The sequence below is a fragment of the Lucilia sericata genome, unplaced genomic scaffold (genome assembly GCF_015586225.1).
Source record: "Lucilia sericata isolate MDLA Ls3-8-SP2 unplaced genomic scaffold, ASM1558622v1 Contig001694F_arrow, whole genome shotgun sequence".
Classification (NCBI taxonomy): domain Eukaryota; kingdom Metazoa; phylum Arthropoda; class Insecta; order Diptera; family Calliphoridae; genus Lucilia; species Lucilia sericata.
In genome coordinates this window covers 46,417-70,000 of record NW_023995604.1, presented here as the reverse complement: position 1 = coordinate 70,000, position 23,584 = coordinate 46,417, and the positions used below count along the sequence as shown (strand labels likewise).

General features: G+C 31.3%; 1 protein-coding gene across 3 annotated transcripts; it reads right to left on the bottom strand.

Annotated features, from left to right (window-relative positions):
• Positions 1 to 7,065: 7,065 nt before the first annotated feature.
• LOC119612460 (vacuolar protein sorting-associated protein 27-like) lies at positions 7,066 to 23,245 on the bottom strand. 3 transcript variants are annotated; one of them, XM_037968268.1, is made up of 2 exons: positions 23,113 to 23,245; positions 7,066 to 9,408 (listed from the first exon to the last, which is right to left on the bottom strand). In XM_037968268.1, exon 2 carries the CDS (start codon positions 9,287 to 9,289, stop codon positions 8,063 to 8,065), a length of 1,227 nt encoding a protein of 408 aa, XP_037824196.1. In that variant the 5' UTR covers positions 9,290 to 9,408; positions 23,113 to 23,245; the 3' UTR covers positions 7,066 to 8,062. The 3 variants fall into 3 exon arrangements, with proteins under 3 accessions (XP_037824196.1, XP_037824195.1, XP_037824194.1); XM_037968267.1 differs by lacking the exon at positions 23,113 to 23,245 and adding an exon at positions 17,853 to 18,832; XM_037968266.1 differs by lacking the exon at positions 23,113 to 23,245 and adding an exon at positions 17,938 to 18,832.
• Positions 23,246 to 23,584: the final 339 nt, after the last annotated feature.

Here is a 23,584-nt window from a genome sequence, read left to right as displayed (position 1 = left end):
AAGTTCATATGTACTAGGCTGGCATGAAGAATTTATAGGTTTTAGAATACTAAATTAAATTTCCACTAGACTATAGACTCGACTTTAGCGAAGACTTTTTTTGGTCAAATAATAAAGAAAGTTATTTCAAATAACTCACCTTTTAATTTTGTGGTCCAAAGACCGACATTCTTCCGTTTGTATTTCCGTGCTTACAAAAAACAATATTTCCATTTTGCAACACATACATACATATATGTATTTACATACATACCCACCAACACTTTTTCTTTAACTTTATTAATAATTTTTAACACCTTTTCCCCTCCGACATCTTTTCAAACTAATTTTTTTTTTCTTTCCATACATTCCCACTACCCCTTTTTGATTAACGCTTTCTCAACATTTAACAAAACGAATGACTCGACAAAAGAAAATCACCGATCGGCGCCCGGCCTAACAAAATTGCATTGAATTTTGGCAATATTTTAAAATACATATTTTAACTAATAATTTAACACTTTCATATATACAATTTTCCGTAACGGTATTTATAAACAATTTTCAACAAAAATATTTAATTTAAAAATTGATTTCGGGATTTTTATTATTTTTTCAAATAAGTTAAAGAGTTTCTTATCGTGCTTTCAACCCCAATTTTTAAATAAATTCACTGTAATGTATTGATGGTGGGGAAGCTAGTTCCTATGCGCATTTCGCCGGTTGCTTAAGCCAGCTCATCAGGAAACCTTTCCCAATATTTTAGGAAAACTAGAAATGTCTTATGAAAGAATTATTTTAAACTCAATAAGAATTCAAAACGCATCTTTCACAAAACATTAAAGTTTTGACAAAACACCAACAATAACAGTGAGTTTATTTTTTCTTACATTCCTTTCTACACTTGGCTGGTTGTTTTCCAACTCTAAATGCAGTTGTAAGGGAAAAAAAAAATAAAACAAAATAAACAACTTCTATTTTGTTGTTTATAAAAACAACAGAATAGGGTATTCAGTTTTAAATGCACGGGCACTTGCAAATTTAATTTAAAAATTGATTTCGGGATTTTTATTATTTTTTCAAATAAGTTAAAGAGTTTCTTATCGTGCTTTCAACCCCAATTTTTAAATAAATTCACTGTAATGTATTGATGGTGGGGAAGCTAGTTCCTATGCGCATTTCGCCGGTTGCTTAAGCCAGCTCATCAGGAAACCTTTCCCAATATTTTAGGAAAACTAGAAATGTCTTATGAAAGAATTATTTTAAACTCAATAAGAATTCAAAACGCATCTTTCACAAAACATTAAAGTTTTGACAAAACACCAACAATAACAGTGAGTTTATTTTTTCTTACATTCCTTTCTACACTTGGCTGGTTGTTTTCCAACTCTAAATGCAGTTGTAAGGGAAAAAAAAATAAAACAAAATAAACAACTTCTATTTTGTTGTTTATAAAAACAACAGAATAGGGTATTCAGTTTTAAATAAACTCACTGTTATTGTTTGTGTTTTGTCAAAACTTTAATGTTTTGTGAAAGATGCGTTTTGAATTCTTATTGAGTTTAAAATAATTCTTTCATAAGACATTTCTAGTTTTCCTAAAATATTGGGAAAGGTTTCCTGATGAGCTGGCTTAAGCAACCGGCGAAATGCGCATAGGAACTAGCTTCCCCACCATCAATACATTACAGTGAATTTATTTAAAAATTGGGGTTGAAAGCACGATAAGAAACTCTTTAACTTATTTGAAAAAATAATAAAAATCCCGAAATCAATTTTTAAATTAAATTTGCAAGTGCCCGTGCATTTAAAACTGAATACCCTATTCTGTTGTTTTTATAAACAACAAAATAGAAGTTGTTTATTTTGTTTTATTTTTTTTTTTCCCCTTACAACTGCATTTAGAGTTGGAAAACAACCAGCCAAGTGTAGAAAGGAATGTAAGAAAAAATAAACTCACTGTTATTGTTGGTGTTTTGTCAAAACTTTAATGTTTTGTGAAAGATGCGTTTTGAATTCTTATTGAGTTTAAAATAATTCTTTCATAAGACATTTCTAGTTTTCCTAAAATATTGGGAAAGGTTTCCTGATGAGCTGGCTTAAGCAACCGGCGAAATGCGCATAGGAACTAGCTTCCCCACCATCAATACATTACAGTGAATTTATTTAAAAATTGGGGTTGAAAGCACGATAAGAAACTCTTTAACTTATTTGAAAAAATATTTAAATATTAACAATTAATTAACGCTTTAGATTAATTTAAACAGGACTACTAACACGAAACAATCGAACACTTTAGAAATTTTGTAGCAACTAAAGAAGAAGACCAATAACTAAAGCAACAAATGGTAAGAGAAATTGTCATTGTTGTTGTTATTGTTATTATTAGTATGTACTCCATTTAAAGGGAAAATATCTAATAACAATAACAACAACAACTGCAATAAGTGATGGATGCTTTTTGTTATTGTTTCATTTCATTAGTTTTCTTAATATTTCTAAAGTGTTCGGTTGTTTTGGATTGGTTGCACTATTTAAATTAAGCTAAAACATTAATTAATTGTTAATAATAAAATATTTTTGTTGTTTAATATTAAACAAATGTTTATTTCTATCGGTATATAAAAATATTTATCAAAAAAGTTTTAGAAATTAAAGAAAAAAGTGTTATAAAATTTAATAAAAATGTCTAATTTGCCAAAATTGTTAAGGCAATTGTTAGAAGACGGTTGTTGTTTTTTGGTTTCCAAGGCCATTCGTCAGCAGCCCAACACGAACGATAGTATTGTTGAGTGGGAGTGTAAGTGGGGGTATATATTAGTAAATCATTAATATGTTTCTTATTATATTATTACAATTATTTAAAGAAGAAATTGTATGTAAGCAAAATGTGAGAAAAATTTAATTATTGTGTATCAATTCTGAAATAAAGGAGACAACTGCAACAACAACAACTACAAAAACTAAGGTAAGTAATATATACCAGGCATGGAAAATTTAAATTTTGAAATAGTTGTAACTTAAAACAAAATAGTACTTTTTAGGTTTTAAAGTACTAAATTATTTTTCCATTGGACTATATGCCCGACTAGACTAGACTATAGACTAGACTATAGACTAGACTATAGACTAGACTATAGACTAGACTATAGACTAGACTATAGACTAGACTATAGACTAGACTATAGACTAGACTATAGACTAGACCATAGACTAGACTATAGACTAGACTATAGACTAGACTATAGACTAGACTATAGACTAGACTATAGACTAGACTATAGACTAGACTATAGACTAGACTATAGACTAGACTATAGACTAGACTATAGACTAGACTATAGACTAGATTAGAGACTAGACTATAGACTAGACTATAGACTAGACTATAGACTAGACTATAGACTAGACTATAGACTAGACTATAGACTAGACTATAGACTAGACTATAGACTAGACTATAGACTAGACTATAGACTAGACTATAGACTAGACTATAGACTAGACTATAGACTAGACTATAGACTAGACTATAGACTAGACTATAGACTAGACTATAGACTAGACTATAGACTAGACTATAGACTAGACTATAGACTAGACTATAGACTAGACTATAGACTAGACTATAGACTAGAATAGACTAGACTATAGACTAGACTATAGACTAGACTATAGACTAGACTATAGACTAGACTATAGACTAGACTATAGACTAGACTATAGACTAGACTATAGACTAGACTATAGACTAGACTATAGACTAGACTATAGACTAGACTATAGACTAGACTATAGACTAGACTATAGACTAGACTATAGACTAGACTATAGACTAGACTATAGACTAGACTATAGACTAGACTATAGACTAGACTATAGACTAGACTATAGACTAGACTATAGACTAGACTATAGACTAGACTATAGACTAGACTATAGACTAGACTATAGACTAGACTATAGACTAGACTATAGACTAGACTATAGACTAGACTATAGACTAGACTATAGACTAGACTATAGACTAGACTATAGACTAGACTATAGACTAGACTATAGACTAGACTATAGACTAGACTATAGACTAGACTATAGACTAGACTATAGACTAGACTATAGACTAGACTAGACTATAGACTAGACTATAGACTAGACTATAGACTAGACTATAGACTAGACTATAGACTAGACTATAGACTAGACTATAGACTAGACTATAGACTAGACTATAGACTAGACTATAGACTAGACTATAGACTAGACTATAGACTAGACTATAGACTAGACTATAGACTAGACTATAGACTAGACTATAGACTAGACTATAGACTAGACTATAGACTAGACTATAGACTAGACTATAGACTAGACTATAGACTAGACTATAGACTAGACTATAGACTAGACTATAGACTAGACTATAGACTAGACTATAGACTAGACTATAGACTAGACTATAGACTAGACTATAGACTAGACTATAGACTAGACTATAGACTAGACTATAGACTAGACTATAGACTAGACTATAGACTAGACTATAGACTAGACTATAGACTAGACTATAGACTAGACTATAGACTAGACTATAGACTAGACTATAGACTAGACTATAGACTAGACTATAGACTAGACTATAGACTAGACTATAGACTAGACTATAGACTAGACTATAGACTAGACTATAGACTAGACTATAGACTAGACTATAGACTAGACTATAGACTAGACTATAGACTAGACTATAGACTAGACTATAGACTAGACTATAACTAGACTATAGACTAGACTATAGACTAGACTATAGACTAGACTATAGACTAGACTATAGACTAGACTATAGACTAGACTATAGACTAGACTATAGACTAGGACTATAGACTAGACTATAGACTAGACTATAGACTAGACTATAGACTAGACTATAGACTAGACTATAGACTAGACTATAGACTAGACTATAGACTAGACTATAGACTAGACTATAGACTAGACTAGACTAGACTATAGACTAGACTATAGACGAGACTATAGACTAGACTATAGACTAGACTATAGACTAGACTATAGGACTAGACTATAGACGAGACTATAGACTAGACTATAGACTATACTATAGACTAGACTATAGACGAGACTATAGACTAGACTATAGACTAGACTATAGACTAGACTATAGACTAGACTATAGACTAGACTATAGACTAGACTATAGACTAGACTATAGACTAGACTATAGACTAGACTATAGACTAGACTATAGACTAAACTTTAGACTAGACTATAGACTAGACTATAGACTAAACTTTAGACTAGACTATAGACTAGACTATAGACTAGACTATAGACTAGACTATAGACTAGACTATAGACTAGTCTATAGACTAGACTATTGACTAGACTATTGACTAGACTATAGACTAGACTATAAACTAGATTATAGACTATACTATAGACTAAACTTTAGACTAGACTATAGACTAGACTATAGACTAGACTATAGACTAGACTATAGACTAGACTATAGACTAGACTATAGACTAAACTTTAGACTAGACTATAGACTAGACTATAGACTAGTCTATAGACTAGACTATTGACTAGACTATTGACTAGACTATAGACTAGACTATAAACTAGATTATAGACTATACTATAGACTATACTATAGACTCTACTACAGACTGAATACTACTGTGGACTACTTATCAAAAGTTTATTAGTTTGAAAAAGTACCAAAAAAAGTAGTAAAGTACTGAATTTTCCATGCCTGATACTAGTTATTTCGTCGAGAAAAACAATCATAACATTAAATTTTCGTTTATTTTGGAAGCAATTTTTTTAATTCTTAGTTTATTTAACAAAATTACATAAATTCTTAAAAAATAATATAATTTCTCAATATTATTAATAATAATTTAAAATCATCGTTAAAGAAATAAAATTCTTGCAATATTTACAAAAGTACTTTGGTAAAATTGGTTTTTGATTGAAAAAAAGAAAGTTACAGAAAATTTTTAATTAAAATTAAATGAACATGAATTTAGCAAAAATATGAAATTGTTTAAACATTTAAGATCTTAATAAAAAATCATTTTATTTTAAGAAAGTTTTGTAAGACTTTGTTAATTAATTATTATTTTTTCAATTAATAATAAGACCTTTTATCTTTATTATATAGTATTTTTTTTTTTAATAAAAATAGGCAAATGCAATATTTATGCTATAGTTCTCTTGTTTTAAACTGTATATAAATTAATACTAAATTATTAAATATATTCGATATAAATAAAATCTATTTATAGTTTTAAACTAAATATTAATTGTTATTTTTTTAAGCTTTTTTCTATATAAATTGTATTTATTTATAAATACAAACTTAAAGCTATTTTGGGAAGGCTTGTTTTAAATGTTTATGGTACCCTGTTTAAAAGGAGGAAGAGTATGTATACAGAAGATTTATGATAATAAATGCAACTCTGTTCAGAATTATTTTAAAATTTATTGAGATTGCAAAATAAAAAAGATTTCAGACTTATTCATAATCCAGACTATAAAGTGATCTATAGTCAAGTTTGATCTAAAGTTAAGAATATAGACTTAACTATAGTTAAGACTATAGACTAATATATAGTCAAGACTATAGACTAATATATAGGCAGAGCGATACACACTTCTTTAGTAAAGACTATAGATGACTCTATAAACTTGATTATAGACTATTGTCTGATCTATATTCAAGACTTTAGACTGATATATAGCAAGACTTTAGACTGATCTATAGTCAAGATTATAGACTGACCTATAGTCAAGACTATAGATTGATCTATAGTCAAGAATATAGACTGAACCATAGTCAAGACGATAGACTAATCTATAATCTATAATAGTCAAGACTATAGAATGATCTGTATTCGAGACTACAGAATGATCTGTAGTCTAGACTATAGACTGATCTATAGTCCAGACTATAGACTGATCTATAGTCCAGACTATAGACTGATCTATAGTCAATACTATAGACTGATCTATAGTCAATACTATAGACTGATCTGTAGTATAGACTATAGTCCGATCTATAGTTAAGACTATAGACTGATCCATAGTCAAGACTATAGACTAATCTATAATCAAGACTATAGACTGATCTATAGTCAAGACTATACTTAGACTAATATATAGTCAAGACTATAGATTAATATATGGTCAAGACTACAGATCTAACCACCTACCGATCTATAGTTAAGACTATAAACTGATCTATAGTCCAAACTATATACTGATATATGTATATATGTATATTCAAGACCTTAGACTGATCTACAGTCAATACTAAACATCTACAGTCAATACTAAACATCTAAACATCATTATCTATATTATAGACTGATCTATAATCAAGACTAAAAACTGATCTGTAGTCAAAACTATAGATTGATCCCCAGTCAAGACCATAGACTGATCTGTAGTCGAGACAATAGAATGATCTATAGTCAATAATTTAGACTGATCTATAGTCAGGACTATAGAATGATCTATAGTCAGGACTATAGAATGATCTATAGTCAATAATATAGACTGATGTATGGTCAATACATAGACTGATCTATAGTCAATACTATAGACTGATCTATAGTCAATACTATAGACTGATCTATAATCATGAATATGTACTGATCTATAGGTAAGACTATAAAATGGTCTATAGTCAAGATTATAAACCGATCAATAGTTTAAACAATAGACTGATATATAGTCGAAACTATAAACTGATATATAATCAAGCTTATAAAGTGATCTATACCTTAAACTATGGACTGATCAATAATAAGGACTACAGTCTCATTTGTGCTCAGACTACAAACTGATCAATAGTTAAGACTGATCTGTAGTCAAGACATTGTGAAAATTAGAAAAATTTTAGTGATCTTTAAAAAAGAGTTGCATTTTAGGATAAACTAAATGTAAATCATATCTTCCTCTTTTCAAACTAAGGCTACTAAAGGCAAAATGGACGGTGTTCCAAGTGGTGATGCAAGGTGGTTCGTTTTATTCGTTCTTCTCTTCCGCTTACTTTCGATTACATCGTTGTCTCCGAATCTGGTGGTGTATGATAATTAAGATTATACGCTGGTGGTCCACTATTAAGAAAAGCCATCGAACGTATACTTTCCCGTGAAGCGGTACGTTTATGAAACGGTATCGGTTGAGACGCGTTATAAGGTGGATCTGGCAAGGGGGGTGGTGGCGGTAGATTGTGTTGACTTAAGGATTGTTGATGTAAAGGATGTTGTTGATAGAGTGGCGGAGTGGAAGGTGATTCATGAGGCAATTGCTGCTGCTGCTGTTGATGAAATGAAGAGGTGGCTGGTGAAGGTGGTGGATGGGGATGTTGAGTAGCCGAATTTTGTGCTGTATTACTGGCCACCAAATTGACAAAAACATTTTCTGTAGTATTGGTGGTTGATAGGTATGACGACATGGGTCTGGCACCATGGAAATTAGAATAACTTGATCTCACCGAGGGTGGACGATTGTTATATAATTCATCTACATGTTCACCATCATTTAGATTTGTGGTTGAATGTTGATAGGTGGGATTGTAGTGCCCCCCACCCAGTGAGGGGGTTAAAGTCAAAGTAGGAGATTGTGGCTCATCTAGTGTAGGTATGGGAGAGGGTGTCTGTTGCTGCAGTTGCTGCCATTGTTGTTGCTGTAGATAGGCAGTCTGGGCATTGGTATTATAGTAGATGGGATCTGGTGGTATATTCTTGCGAAATGATTGATAATGATTGTTATTGGTTTTGGTAAGACTGCCAATGCCGCCACCATTAATAGAAGAGGAAACAGCATTAATATTATTATGTATTTCCTGATTAAGAGATTGCAAATTGGATACAGTCAAGGCGGGTGTGGAATCCTTATGATGAAAAGAACCAAATTGCTGAACCGGCTGTTTAGGATGATGACCATGTATATGCATGGTGGATTGTTGTTGCTGTTGTTGATCCAATAGTTTAGTAACAGGATTTTGATGATATTTACGTCTGGAACTTCTGGTACTACTTCTCGAATGGGTACCCGTAGAGCCAGCTCCTCCTGAACCATCACCTCCTCCTCCTCCTCTACCCTCACCCCTTAAGGTATTTTTATGACTGCTGTGGCTAGAACTACGTCTACTCGCTGTTGATTGACGACTATTACTGCCCCTGTGCATAACCGAACGCCTTTTAACACGACGCGGTGTCATAGGTTTCGGACTTAATTCACCATTATCGCCCTCTAAGCCGCCACCACGTTCATGCATTTGATCGTCACCATAATCGAGTATTGTATCGGCTCGACTTCTTATGGTATCCAAACTCGGTCCAAATTCAATCGAGTACAATGACTGTCGATGTTTCGATTTCTTATTAACATGCTTCACTGTTGTTGTTTTTGAAGGGAGGGAAAGAAGAGAGTTAAAAGTTTAGAATTAGTTTCAGTTTTGTTAAAATTTTTTTTTTAACATATAATTTTAAGAAAATTAATTTTGAAAGCACAGTGGAGAAAATCAGAAAGTTTCTTTAAAGCTTAATGATTAAAAGTTTTAAAAGCTATTTTTTTCAAAGAAATTCTTTAAGTTTTATGTTTTTTAAGCTTCAAAAGCACAAGCTTTTTATGCAAATTTCATAATAGGTTTTTAGTTCAAAGCTTATTGTTGAAGCTTTCTAGTTAAAGCTTTCTTCTTATTATACTTTGTAGTGCAAATTTAGAGGTATAAAGTTTTCGCAACTTAATTAAATATAACTAAATTATATTAATAATTTCAACTAAAAAATAAAGCTTTTTTCCAATTTTTTCCCCATTTTCACCACTGTGCTTTAATCTAAAGTAATTAAGTTTACCTTTTCAATGATGTTAAATACAAGCTAATTGGTGGAAATACTTATTTTTTGGGTCAGTTATCAAAAACTACAGATTTTTTTTTTAAGAAATTAGTTACAAGAAGAACTTTTTTTTAAATAAAAGCAGCAAAAAACCACAAAATTATATAAAAAAACAATTAGAAATTAAATAAAAAACATAAACAAATTATAATTCAATAAAATAAAAATACAGTGTTCAACACAAGTTAGTTTAAAAAAATCAGGTTTTTAGCTAAAACATTCAATTGAATTGAATTCCCTTTCACCAAATTTTTTGCCTTAAAAAAAAAGCTTTTTAAAAGCTTTATTATCAACAGGTGCAGAAAAACAAATGTTTTTTATTGTTTTATTTTAAGAATTTTTCATTTTTCTTTAAATTTAAGTTCTTAAAATTATTGTTTATTTTTCAAATTATTTGTTTTTTTTTTTCATTTACTTAAATTTATTTTTTGTAATTTTTACAAAAAATTTGTAAGAGAGAATGTTTGTTTTTATGTTTAAATCGCTTAAAATAAATTTTTAATTTTACATTTAGAGTTTTTTTTTAGTTGTTATTAATGCATAAAAATTGTTGTTTATTCAGTTAAAAATCTAATTTTTAGATTTCACTTTCTGTAGTGAAATTAAAGCTTTTGTTATAAAAAAGCTCTTTTTGGAGGAGCTTTAACAGTCTAACTGAAAGCTGCTCTCATAACAGTAGCACAAGTTCTTTTAATATGTTCTACCGGAGACGTACATATTGCACAAATTTATTTCATGGTGTGAACTATATAGATGGTCTATAGTCTGGACTATAAATAGTCAATAGTCTGGGTCAAAAATAGTCTATAGTCTGAACTCTAGGTAGTCTATAGTCTGGACTATAGAAAGTCTATAGTCTGGACTATAGAAAGTCTTTAGTCTGGACTATAGATAGTCTATAATCTGGACTATAGATAGTCTATAGTCTGGACTATAGATAGACGGAGACGTATATATTGCACAAATTTATTTCATGGTGTGAACTATATAGATGGTCTATAGTCTGGACTATAAATAGTCAATAGTCTGGATCAAAAATAGTCTATAGTCTGAACTCTAGGTAGTCTATAGTCTGGACTATAGATAGTCTATAGTCCGGACTATAGATAGTCTATAGTCTGGACTATAAATTGTCTATAGTCTGGACTGTAGATAGTCTATAGTCTGGAATATAGATAGTCTATAGTCTGGACTATAGATAGTCTATAGTCTGGACTATAGATAGACTATAGTCTTGACTATAGATAGTCTATAGTCTGGACTATAGATAGACTATAGTCTGGACTATAGATAGTATATAGTCTGGACTATAGATAGTCTATAATCTGGACTATAGATAGTCTATAGTCTGGACTATAGATAGTCTATAGTCTGGACTATAGATAGTCTATAGTCTGGACTATAGATAGTCTATAGTCTGGACTATAGATAGTCTATAGTCTGGACTATAGATAGTCTAAAGTCTGGACTATAGATAGTCTATAGTCTGCACTATAGATAGTCGATAGTCTGGACTATAGATAGTCTAAAGTCTGGACTATAGATAGTCTATAGTCTGGACTATAGATAGTCTATAGTCTGGACTATAGATAGTCTATAGTCTGGCCTATAGATAGTCTATAGTCTGGACTATAGATAGTCTATAGTCCGGATTATAGATAGCCTATAGTCTGGACTACAGATAGTCTATAGCTTAGACTGTAGATAGTCTGTAGTTTGGACTTTAGATAGTCTATAACCCGGACTATAGTTTAACTATCTTCTTGACTATCGTCTGGACTATAGATTGTCTATAGTCCGGACTATATATTGATTATCGTGTGGACTATAGGTAATCTATAGTCTGGACTATAGATAGTCTATAGTCTGGACTGTAGATAGTCTATAGTCTGGACTGTAGATAGTCTATAGTCTGCACTATATATAGTCTATAGAGCAGACAATAGATAGTCTATAATCTGGACTATAGATGGTCTATTTTCTGGACTATAAATTGTCTATAGTCTGGACTGTAGACAGTCTATAGTCTGGACTATAGATAGTCTATAGTCTGGACTATAGATAGTCTATAGTCTGGACTATAGATAGACTATGGTCTTGACTATAGATAGTCTATAGTCTGGACTATAGATAGACTATAGTCTGGACTATAGATAGTATATAGTCTGGACTATAGATAGTCTATAATCTGGACTATAGATAGTCTATAGTCTGGACTATAGATAGTCTATACTCTGGACTATAGATAGTCTATAGTCTGGACTATAGATAGTCTATAGTCTGGACTATAGATAGTCTATAGTCTAGACTATAGATAGTCTATAGTCTGGACTATAGATAGTCTATAGTCTGGACTATAGATAGTCTAAAGTCTGGACTATAGATAGTCTAAAGTCTGGACTATAGATAGCCTATAGTCTGCACTATAGATAGTCTATAGTCTGGACTATAGATAGTCTATAGTCTGGACTATAGATAGTCTATAGTCTGGCCTATAGATAGTCTATAGTCTGTCCTATAGATAGTCTATAGTCTGGACTATAGATAGTCTATAGTACGGATTATAGATAGCCTATAGTCTGGACTACAGATAGTCTATAGCTTAGACTGCAGATAGTCTGTAGTTTGGACTTTAGATAGTCTATAACCCGGACTATAGTTTAACTATCTTCTTGACTATCGTCTGGAGTATAGATTGTCTATAGTCCGGACTATATATTGATTATCGTGTGGACTATAGGTAATCTATAGTCTGGACTATAGATAGTCTATAGTCTGGACTGTAGATAGTCTATAGTCTACACTATATATAGTCTATAGAGCAGACAATAGATAGTCTATAATCTGGACTATAGATAGTCTATTTTCTGGACTATAGATAGTCTATAGTCTGGACTATAGATAGTCTATAGTATGTACTATACTTAGTCTATAGTTTGGACTATAGGTAGTCTATAGTCTGTATTATATATAGTCAATAGTCTGTACTATAGACAGTCTATAGTCTGGACAATGGATAGTCTATAGTCTGGACTATAGATAGTCTATAGTCTGGACTATAGATAGTCTATAGTCTGGACTATAGATAGTCTATAGTCTGGACTATAGATAGTCTATAGTCTGGACTATAGATAGTCTATAGTCTGGACTATAGATAGTCTAAAGTCTGGACTATAGATAGTCTAAAGTCTGGACTATAGATAGCCTATAGTCTGCACTATAGATAGTCTATAGTCTGGACTATAGATAGTCTATAGTCTGGACTATAGATAATCTATAGTCTGGACTATAGATAGTCTATAGTCTGGCCTATAGATAGTCTATAGTCTGGACTATAGATAGTCTATAGTCCGGATTATAGATAGCCTATAATCTGGACTACAGATAGTCTATAGCTTAGACTGCAGATAGTCTGTAGTTTGGACTTTAGATAGTCTATAACCCGGACTATAGTTTAACTATCTTCTTGACTATCGTCTGGACTATAGATTGTCTATAGTCCGGACTATATATTGATTATCGTGTGGACTATAGGTAATCTATAGTCTGGACTATAGATAGTCTATAGTCTGGACTGTAGATAGTCTATAGTCTGCACTATATATAGTCTATAGAGCAGACAATAGATAGTCTATAATCTGGACTATAGATAGTCTATTTTCTGGACTATAGATAGTCTATAGTCTGGACTATAGATAGTCTATAGTATGTACTATAGTTAGTCTATAGTTTGGACTATAGAAAGTCTATAGTCTGTATTATATATAGTCAATAGTCTGGACTATAGACAGTCTATAGTCTGGACAATGGATAGTCTATAGTCTGGACTATATATAGTCTATATTCTGGACTATAGATAGTAGATAATCTATGGTCTAGACTATAGATAGTCTATACTCTGGACTTTAGATAGTCTATAGCCTAAACTGTAAATTGGCTATCTTCTTGACTATTGTCTGGACTATAGATTGTCTATAGTCTGGACTATATATTGACTATCATCTGGACTATAGATTGTCTATAGTCTGGACTACTTATTGTCTATAGTTTGGACTGTAGATAGTCTATAGTTTGGACTATAGATAGTCTATAGTTTGGACTATAGATAGCCTATAGTCTGGACTATAGACTGTCTATAGTCGAGACTATAGATAGTCTATAGTCTGGACTATAGATAGTCTATAGTATGGGCTATAGATAGTCTGTAGTCTAACCGATAGATTGTTTATATTCTGGACCATAGATTGTTTATAGTTAGGACTACACTTTTTCCTTTCCTCCGTATTTACCTTTAGAAAGATCTATGATCAGTCTAGAGAATGGAAATTTAGCTTAAAAGCTCCAACTAAATAAACAACTTTAAATGAAACATTTGAAGCATTTGTTATACATATTTTCATCAATATGTTTCTTTTGTTTTTAATAATGTTAATGTAAAACTATAGTAGTTAATTAATTATTATTAATAAAAAATATTAGTTAAATAGTTAAATATATATGTATATACTACGTTTTCGTGTTTCTTTCATTTAATTATAACAATTTTTAATAGTTTCTTTTCTTTGTTGTTAACAATTTTAATGCTTGCATTTAATATAAGTTTCTTTATATTTAATTCAATTTTTATTTTGTAAATAATTAATTTTTTATTAATTTATTTTTTTTATGTTTTTCAAACTTGAAGGCATTTCATATACAATTTTATTTAGTTTTTTTGTGTTTTCTTTGTCCTTTTTCAAAAAAGCCTTAATTTTCCATAATTTTATTTTATTTTTTTTCTTAAGAATTCAATTCCTACACATAAAACATTTATTTAATTATTACACTTTTTTTATAACATATAATATATAATTAATTACTTTTTTTTAATTAATTTTTTGATTTTTAAAGTTTTTTTTTTCATCATTTGTTTTTGTTTTCATAATATCACAGTTGAAAATAATAAAACAATTACATTTATTTTGTTAATATATAAATTTTATCTTTTTTAAATTTTCTTGTTTAGTAGGCTAAATATAATAATAAAAAAATGTTGTTTTTTTAGCTCAGCTAAATTCAGCTTTTATTTAATAAAAAAAAAAAAAATTTGTAATAAATTAAACAAAATTTTAGCTGCTGTTTCTTTTTAAAGAGCACAATATAGCAGTTGCATGATCTGCTAGTTATTTAGTTAATTAAAAAAAAAAAAAAAAAATATTTTCATTTATTTTTTTGCGTGGACAGTGGTTTTGAAGTTTATGGAAATTTAATCAAAATTCTATAAGCTTTCTTTTGAACTATAGAATCTCAACAATCTGGGCTATATAATGCCTATAGTCTGGACTAAACTTAAATCTTATTCTGAACAATATATTATCCATAACCTAAATAATAGATTCTCCATACTCTAGCTACCGCCTGGACAATAGATTGACTAAAGTCTGTACTATAGATAGTCTATAGTATGGACTATCGATAGTCTATAGTCTGGACTATAGATAGTCTATAGTATGGACTACAGATAGTCTATAGTATGGACTACAGATAGTCTATAGTCTGGACTCTAAATAGTCTATAGTCTGGGCTATAGATTGTCTATAGTCTGGACTATAGATAGTCTATAGTCTGGACTATAGATAAACTATAGGCGGTACTATAGATAGTCAATAGTTTGGACTATAGATTGTCCATAGTCTGGACTACAGATAGTCTATAGTCTGGACTATAGATAGTCTATAGTCTGGACTATAGATAGTCCATAGTCTGGACTATAGATAGTCTATAGTCTGGACTATAGATAGTCTATAGTCTGGACTATAGATAGTCTATAGTCTGGACTATAGATAGTCTATAGTCTGGACTATAGATAGTCTATAGTCTAGACTATAGAAAGTCTATAATCTGGACTATAGAAAGTCTATAATCTGAACTATAGATAGTCTATAGTCTAGACTGTAGATAGTCTATAATCTGGACTTTAGGTAGTCTATAGTCTCGATTATAGATAGTCTATAGTGTGGGCTATAGATAGTTTATAGTCTTGACTCTAAAATTTAGAGTCTAAATAGTCTAAAATCTGGTCTATATTTATTCTATAGTCTAGACTGTAGATGTTCTATAGTCTAGACAATAGATGGTCTATAGTCAAGACTATAAATAGTTTATAGTCTGGACTATAGATAGTCTATAGTCTGGACTGTAGTTAGTCTATAGTGGACTATAGATTATCTATAGTCTGGACTATAGATTATCTATAGTCTGGACTATAGATATTCTATAGTCTGGGCTATAGAAAGTCTATAGTCTGGACTATAGACAGTCTATAGTCTGGACTATAGACAGTCTATAGTCTGGACTATAGAAAGTCTATAGTCTGGACTATAGACAGTCTATAGTCTGGACTATAGACAGTCTATAGTCTGGACTATAGAAAGTCTATAGTCTGGACTATAGACAGTCTATAGTCTGGACTATAGACAGTCTATAGTCTGGACTATAGATAGTCTATAATTTAGACTATAGATAGTCTATAGTCTGGACTATAGATAGTGTAGTGTGTGGACTATATAGTCAATAGTCTGAACTATAGATAGTCTATAGTCTGGACTATAGATAGTCTATAGTCTGTACTATAGATAGTCTACAGTCTGGATTATGGATAGTCAATAGTCTGGACTATGGATAGTCAATAGTCTAGACTATAGATGGTCTATAGTATAGACTATAAATGGTCTATAGTATAGACTATAGATAATCTATAGTCGGTACTATAGATAGTCAATAGTTTGGACTATAGATTGTCAATAGTCTAGACTATGGATAGTCTATAGTCTAGACTGTAGATAATCTATAATCTGGACTTTAGGTAGTCTATAGTCTGGACTATAGATAGTCTATAGTCTGGGCTACAGATAGTTCATAGTTTGGAATATAGAGGGTCTATCGTATGGGCTATAGATAGTCTATAGTCTGGGCTATAGGTAGTCTATAGTCAGGACTATAGATAAGCTATTGTCTGGACTATAGATAGTCTATAATCTTGACAAAAGATAGTCTATAGTCTGGACTATAGATAGTATATAGTCTGGACTATAGATATTCTATAGTCTGTACTATAGATAGTTTATAGCCCGGACTATAGATAATCTAAAGTCTGGACTATAGATAGTCTATAGTCCGAACTATAGATAGTCTATAGTCCGAACAATAGATAGTCTATAGTCTTAACTGTAGACAGTCTATAATCTGGACTAGAGATAGTCTGGACTACAGAAAGTCTATAGTCTAGATAATCTAAAGTCTCGATCAAGATTTATATTTCAAACATTTTTATATAAATAGTTCACCTTTAGAAAATTTTCAATAAATTTCCCATTTTTCCATAATTTTTACCTCAAAACCACTTTAATTTCTTAATTAATTATTTATATTTATTTATAAGTATATTTTCTTTAAATTTTCCTTGTATTTAATTTCTAACAAATTTTGATTTTCTTTTTGTATTGTTTTCAAATCACTGGTTATCTTATCATAATATTTCAATTATTTCTTTGTAAGTATATAAATTGTAAAAGTTACAATATTATTTAAAAAAAAGCTTTCATACTTGCTTTTCACACACACATTTCCATATTTAGTTTTTTTATTACATATTTGCAAAATTTCAAAATTTAAAATTTTCAAAATTATTTCTTCTTTAAAAAGAAATAATATTTAAATTCTTTTTGCAAAAAAAAAAATGTTCGTTAATTTCTTTAGCTAACTAACTTAAGAAAAACAACAAAGAAAATAATTTAAATTTTTAATTTTTTACACACAAATAACAGACATTTAAAAAATTTTATATAAAATTTAAATTTTTGAAAAAACAAACAACACAACACACACACTTCTTTAGTTTAGTACACAACATTTAGGAAAATGTTAATTAATTTTTTAACAAATTTTCTTTTAAACACTTACAGTTGTTTAAGATTAGTAAAAAAATTAACTTTTTTAAAAAAATATTATTAAAAAATTATAACTCAAAACAAATACTATACAGCACTTTTTTTTATTATTTGGCAGCTTAAGGAAGGCAGATTTTTATTTTGTAAAGTCTAAATTAGAACCATTTTAAGTTCTTTTGAACGAGTCTGAGTTTTAGCAAGAGATCTCGGGCATCTATGAAACCTTAATATATAGTTTTTTTTTTACTATTAATACAATTTACAAACGTCAGCAATCGCAGTCTATTAAGCTATAAAAACAAAAAATAATATTTTCGATACGATACTCAAATTTTAAAGAAATGATTTATAAAAATTATTTTTTTTAAAAACATTAAAAAAGGAGAAAACAACGTGCTTTTTATTTGGCGAAAATGTTGTGTATTAATTTGGGTGAAATGAAAAATGATTTGAAAACTTTTGTGGTCATTACGTTTTTCGGAGAAACTTATGTCAAAGCTACAGGTCTGTCAGATTTGAAGAAAGTTTTCTTACAAAATTTTCAAGACCAGAGAAAGTTTTTATATAAAAACTTACTTTAGACTAGAAGAAGCTTTTATAGAAAAGCTTGCTCTAGACTAGAAAAAGCTTTTATAGAAAAACGTGCTTTAGACCAGAAAAAGCTTTTATAGAAAAAGTTGCTTTAGAGTAGAAAAAGCTTTTATAAAAAAGTTGCTCTAGATTAGAAAGCTTTTATAGAAAAACTTACTGTAGACTAGAAGAAGCTTTTATAGAAAAACGTACCCCAGACCAGAAAAAGCTTTAATAGAAAAAAGTTTCTCTAAACTAGAAAAAGCTTTTACAGAGAATGTTGCTCTAGATTAGACAACGCTTTTAAAGAAAAACTTGCTCTAGACTAGAAAAAGCTTTTTTAGAAAAACTTGCTCTAGACTAGATGCAGTTTTTATAGAAAAACTTGCTCTAGCGTAGGAGAAGCTTTTATAGAAAAACTTGCTCTAGACTGGAGCTTGTTTTTATAGAAAAACTTACTCTAGACTAGAGCTTGTTTTTATAGAAAAACTTGCTCTAGACTAGAGCTTGTTTTTATAGAAAAACTTGCTCTAGACTAGAGCTTGTTTTTATAGAAATCTTGCTCGAATCAAAAGCTTACTTTTAAAGAAAAACTTGCTCTAGACTAGAGCTTGTTTTTATAGAAAAACTTGCTCTAGACTAGAACTTGATCTAATCAAAAGCTTGTTTCTATAGAAAAATTTGCTCTAGATTATAGCTTGTTTTTATAGAAAATCTTGCTCTAGACTAGAGCTTGTTTTTATAGAAAAACTTGCTCTTATCAAAAGCTTATTTTTATAGAAATCTTGCTCGAATCAAAAGCTTACTTTTAAAGAAAAACTTACCCTAGACTAGAACTTGTTTTTGTAGAAAAACTTGCTCTAGACTAAAGCTTGTTTTTATAGAATATCTTGCTCTTATCAAAAGCTTATTTTTATAGAAAAACTTGCTCTAATCAAAAGCTTATTTTTATAGAAAAACTTGCTCTAGACTAAAGCTTGTTTTTATAGAAAATCTTGCTCTAGACTAGAGCTTGTTTTTATAGAAAAACTTGCTCTTATCAAAAGCTTATTTTTATAGAAAAACTTGCTCTAATCAAAAGCTTATTTTTATAGAAAAACTTGCTCTATACTAGAGCTTGTTTTTATAGTAAAACTTGCTGTAATCAAAAGCTTATTTTCAAAGAAAAACTTGCTCTAATCAAAAGCTTATTTTTATAGAAAAACTTGTTCGGGTCTAAAGTTAGTTGTTTTATAAAAACTTGCTTTAGTCTAAGCTTGTTGTAATAGAAAATCTTTATTCTAGATAAAGTTTTTTTTATTTTTTTTTTTACAGCAAAACTTATTCTAGTATAGAGACTATTTTCTGAAAAAGAACTTGGTCTAGTCAAAAGCTTATTTTTATAGAAAACTTGCTACAGCTTTTTTATATATAAAAACTTGCTCAAGACATGAGCTCTTGTATAGAGAAACTTGCTCTAATTATAGATTTTTTATAGAATAACTTACTCTAGTTAGGAGTCAGCTTTTATAGAAGAATAGTCTTCACTTGATCCAGTCAATATAAAATTTTGACTTATTAGAAGTTAAGTTAAGTTTTGTTTTTTTTTTTTTTTTTTTTTTTGATTTAGAAAAAGTTTTATAAAAAGCTTCTGACAGACCTGCAGGTCACATCTAAATATTATTTACAAATGTCAAACGATAACTGGCAAAGTTTAAATATATATTTTAATAAGATAATATTGTTGAGATCTTAAGTTGTTTGATTTATTTCCAATAAAGAGTTATCGCTAACTAAAAGCTTAACTCCACAGTCAACCGAAATTACACACAACACAGATCGTTTTCTATTAACGCTAACTAAAAGCTAAGAAACTGCAACCGGGAGATCGCTTAAAATTTATAGACGATAACTTTTACAAAAAAGTTATTAACTAATTTGTTTAATGCAAACAACGTTAATCAAATTTCTTAAAGTTTCACATTTAGCACACGATCACTAAAGCTAAATTTTACGATCGTTTTGAACTTTCCACTTATTATCGTTAAAGAAAGCACCTTTTCATTGGTCATCAAGATAATTGATTGCAGCTCAAAATTGAAAGCTTTCCTGAAGCTAAAAGCTTGCTCTAGATTATAGACAGTTTCAGTCAATATTTATAGAAAATCTAGCTGTAGACTGAGAGTCAGTTGTCGTCAGATTTCATAGAAAATTTGGCTCTGAGCTAAAGTCAGATTACATAGAAAATGTGGCTCTAGACTAGGGCCAGCTTTTTTTAGAAAATGTGGATTTAGTCTGGAGTCAGTTTTCGTAGAAAATCTGAATCAAGTCGAGAGTCAGTTTTCATAGAAAATCTGGTTCTAATATCGAGTCAGTTTTCATAGAAAGTCTGGCTCTAGTCTAGAGTCAGTTTTCATAGAATATCTGGCTCGAGTCTAGAGTCAGTTTTCTTAGAATATCTGGCTCTAGTCTAGAGTCAGTTTTCATAAAAAGTCTGGCTCTAGTCTAGAGTCAGTTTTCATAGAAATTCTGTCAGTTTTCACAGAAAATCTGGCTCTAGACTAGAGTAATTATTCGTTGAAAATCTGACTCTCGTTCAGAGACAGTTTTTATAGAATATCTGGCTTTCATCCAGTATCTTGATCTCATTAACCCACAACTTAAAAGAAAGTATTTCAAAAATTAAGCTGACATTCTGCTCTCAAAACTCATATTTAAAAAATGTTTTCTCTTTTAATTAATTAAAGCTGTGCTCGGTTCCGTTGCCTAACAAATCTAAGGAACATTTTAAGGTGAAACCCCTGTTGACAAAAAAACGCCATTTTTTCTTTACTTCTTCACCTTCACTTATTTTTTCTAATAAACTACAAAATTTTGGACAAATTTCTCTTATTAGTTATAAAAAATTTTAACTAACTACTCTTAATAAATACGAACGAAAAAAATCTCTAGGCGGCAAAACCCAATTTACGATCACTGGATATATTAGTTCTAATAACACCCTCACCACCCGACATGGAATTACAATAAGAACGAGGACGTATTTTAACACCATCTCTACGGCCGCTACGACGATTAACATGTGGAGCTAGCTCCTCTTGATCACGCTGGCTGTCTTTATTATTGGACGCAGGCGACGATCGTTCTTTGTCCCGCAATGAACCATTGACATTGCGTGACGAGGACAAACGATCGTGTGAACGAGCCTTTGAAATGGTATAGGTGTGCATGGAGGCACTATCGGGTGCATAACCGGGTGGTGTGTCACGTATTTGATCGCAAAAATTTGCGGAACTATTGATGGGAGCATGAGATCGTTCATTGTGCGCATTGTGCTGACGCTGACGTCTGGCTATACGCGTAGCTACCGGAGATCTCGGTATATATTGAGTGGGCATGGCATAACGTTCGGTTACCTCGGGCGAGAGATCCGGATAGGGTGCCGTACCGGTGCGAGGCTGAAATATATGTGGCCTAGGCTGGGGTGGAGGCGGTGGTGTTACCGCCGAGGGGGACAAAAATTCCGCCTCATAAGTGACGGGCACTTTGGGCAGCGGTATGTTAGTAGGTCTGGGGGTTTGCTTTTGGGCCGGACAGGCTGAATTTTGCCTATACGGTGTAGGCGAATAGGCTGGATGGAAGGGCAAACCATTTTGCTGATACAAAGCTCTTTGAGCTGGATTTAAGTCATGGGCTGTTAGGGGCTGTAAGATAGCACCATGTTCTAGTAAAATACCAGAATTGTCATGATAGTTATGATGAGTTATTTGTGACGAATTATTATTCGGACTTGTGCGCAAATGCTGTGTATGGTGGTTGCTATTATTGTTAAGAGAACTTTGTGAGTTCAAGGAATTTAAAGAATTGGGTGAATTATTGTTTTCTGTTAAATGAGTTGAAGGTGTTAGAAAGTAATTACCCGGAGTGGGTTTGGTAAAGGGTACATAGGTTACACCTTCATCGGTTTTAAGATTTTGTATAGAGAAATTATCTTCCTCAAAAGACTCATCAAATTGATGGCTGGGATTTTCGTTAAAAATTTGGGAATATTTGACATCAGCACGTTGACCATTTACCGATGAGGAGCCAGCATTAGCAGCAGTTGCTGCAGCATTTGCATGTTTAAAACTACTATAACTGGACGATTTGGCCGGTTTGGGTTTGGAATGTATGCGGGCAAAATGACCCTCCCCAGCTGCACTATTTATGGCCGCTTGTGTTTTATTATTATTTAAACTATTGGTTAAACTATAGTTACTATTACTTAAAGAACTGTTGAGGGCATTACCGCCAGCCGAACCCAAACTTGTGGTGTTATTCTGTTTTAAACTGGAATTCAAATTTTGATTGGAATTTTGCAAAGAGGCATAGGAAAGTGAGGGGGTAGTATCCTGGGTGGGAGACTGGGCCAAAAGCATTTGTCTTCTAGAACCATTAACATACAACTGATGATCTGCCTTGGCGGTACTATCATCATAATAGGCCGGTATAATGGGCTGTTTTTGGGCCAAATCTATATTGGCCGGAAATATACTGTTCGAGGAAGTGGGCTGCACTTTGCGACTCTGTTTAGGACTATATAGCATGTGGGTTAGAGAGTTACTGGCATTACTAGGATTAGGTGTATAACTACGACTAGTGGGTGACATATTCCTATGACGCCCACGTCTATGATGATGACTACTGCCGGTATTAAAGGGTTCAAACTGACTACTGTTACTAACCAAACTACCATTAAAACTGCCCTCCCGACGGCCCTGCGAATTGGAATATTGCTGTTGCTGATGATGATTGCTATTGTTATGATGTGTGTGTATTAAGAAAGTGTTGCAGTTGCTGTTGTTTGCATTATTGCTGTTGTGGCTATTTCTATTGCTATTGCTATGGCTAATGCTGTTGCTGTGTTGGTTGCTATTGTTGCTGTTGCTGTTGTTGTTGTTTGCATTGTTGTGGTTAGTTGTTGCTGTTGATGTTAGAATTTGCTTATGAAGAGATGTTTGATGCTGAGAGGATGAGGAGAATTTCTTTTTCGTTGCAGTTGGAGTAGTAGTAGAAGTAGTAGTATTTGTACAAATAGCATGATTACTGTTACTGAGATGATGGTTACTATTATTACTGAGACTATTATGATGAGTGTGATTGTTTAGATTTTGATTCTGATGTTTATTTGAGAGCATAGTGGCACTGGCTGATGTT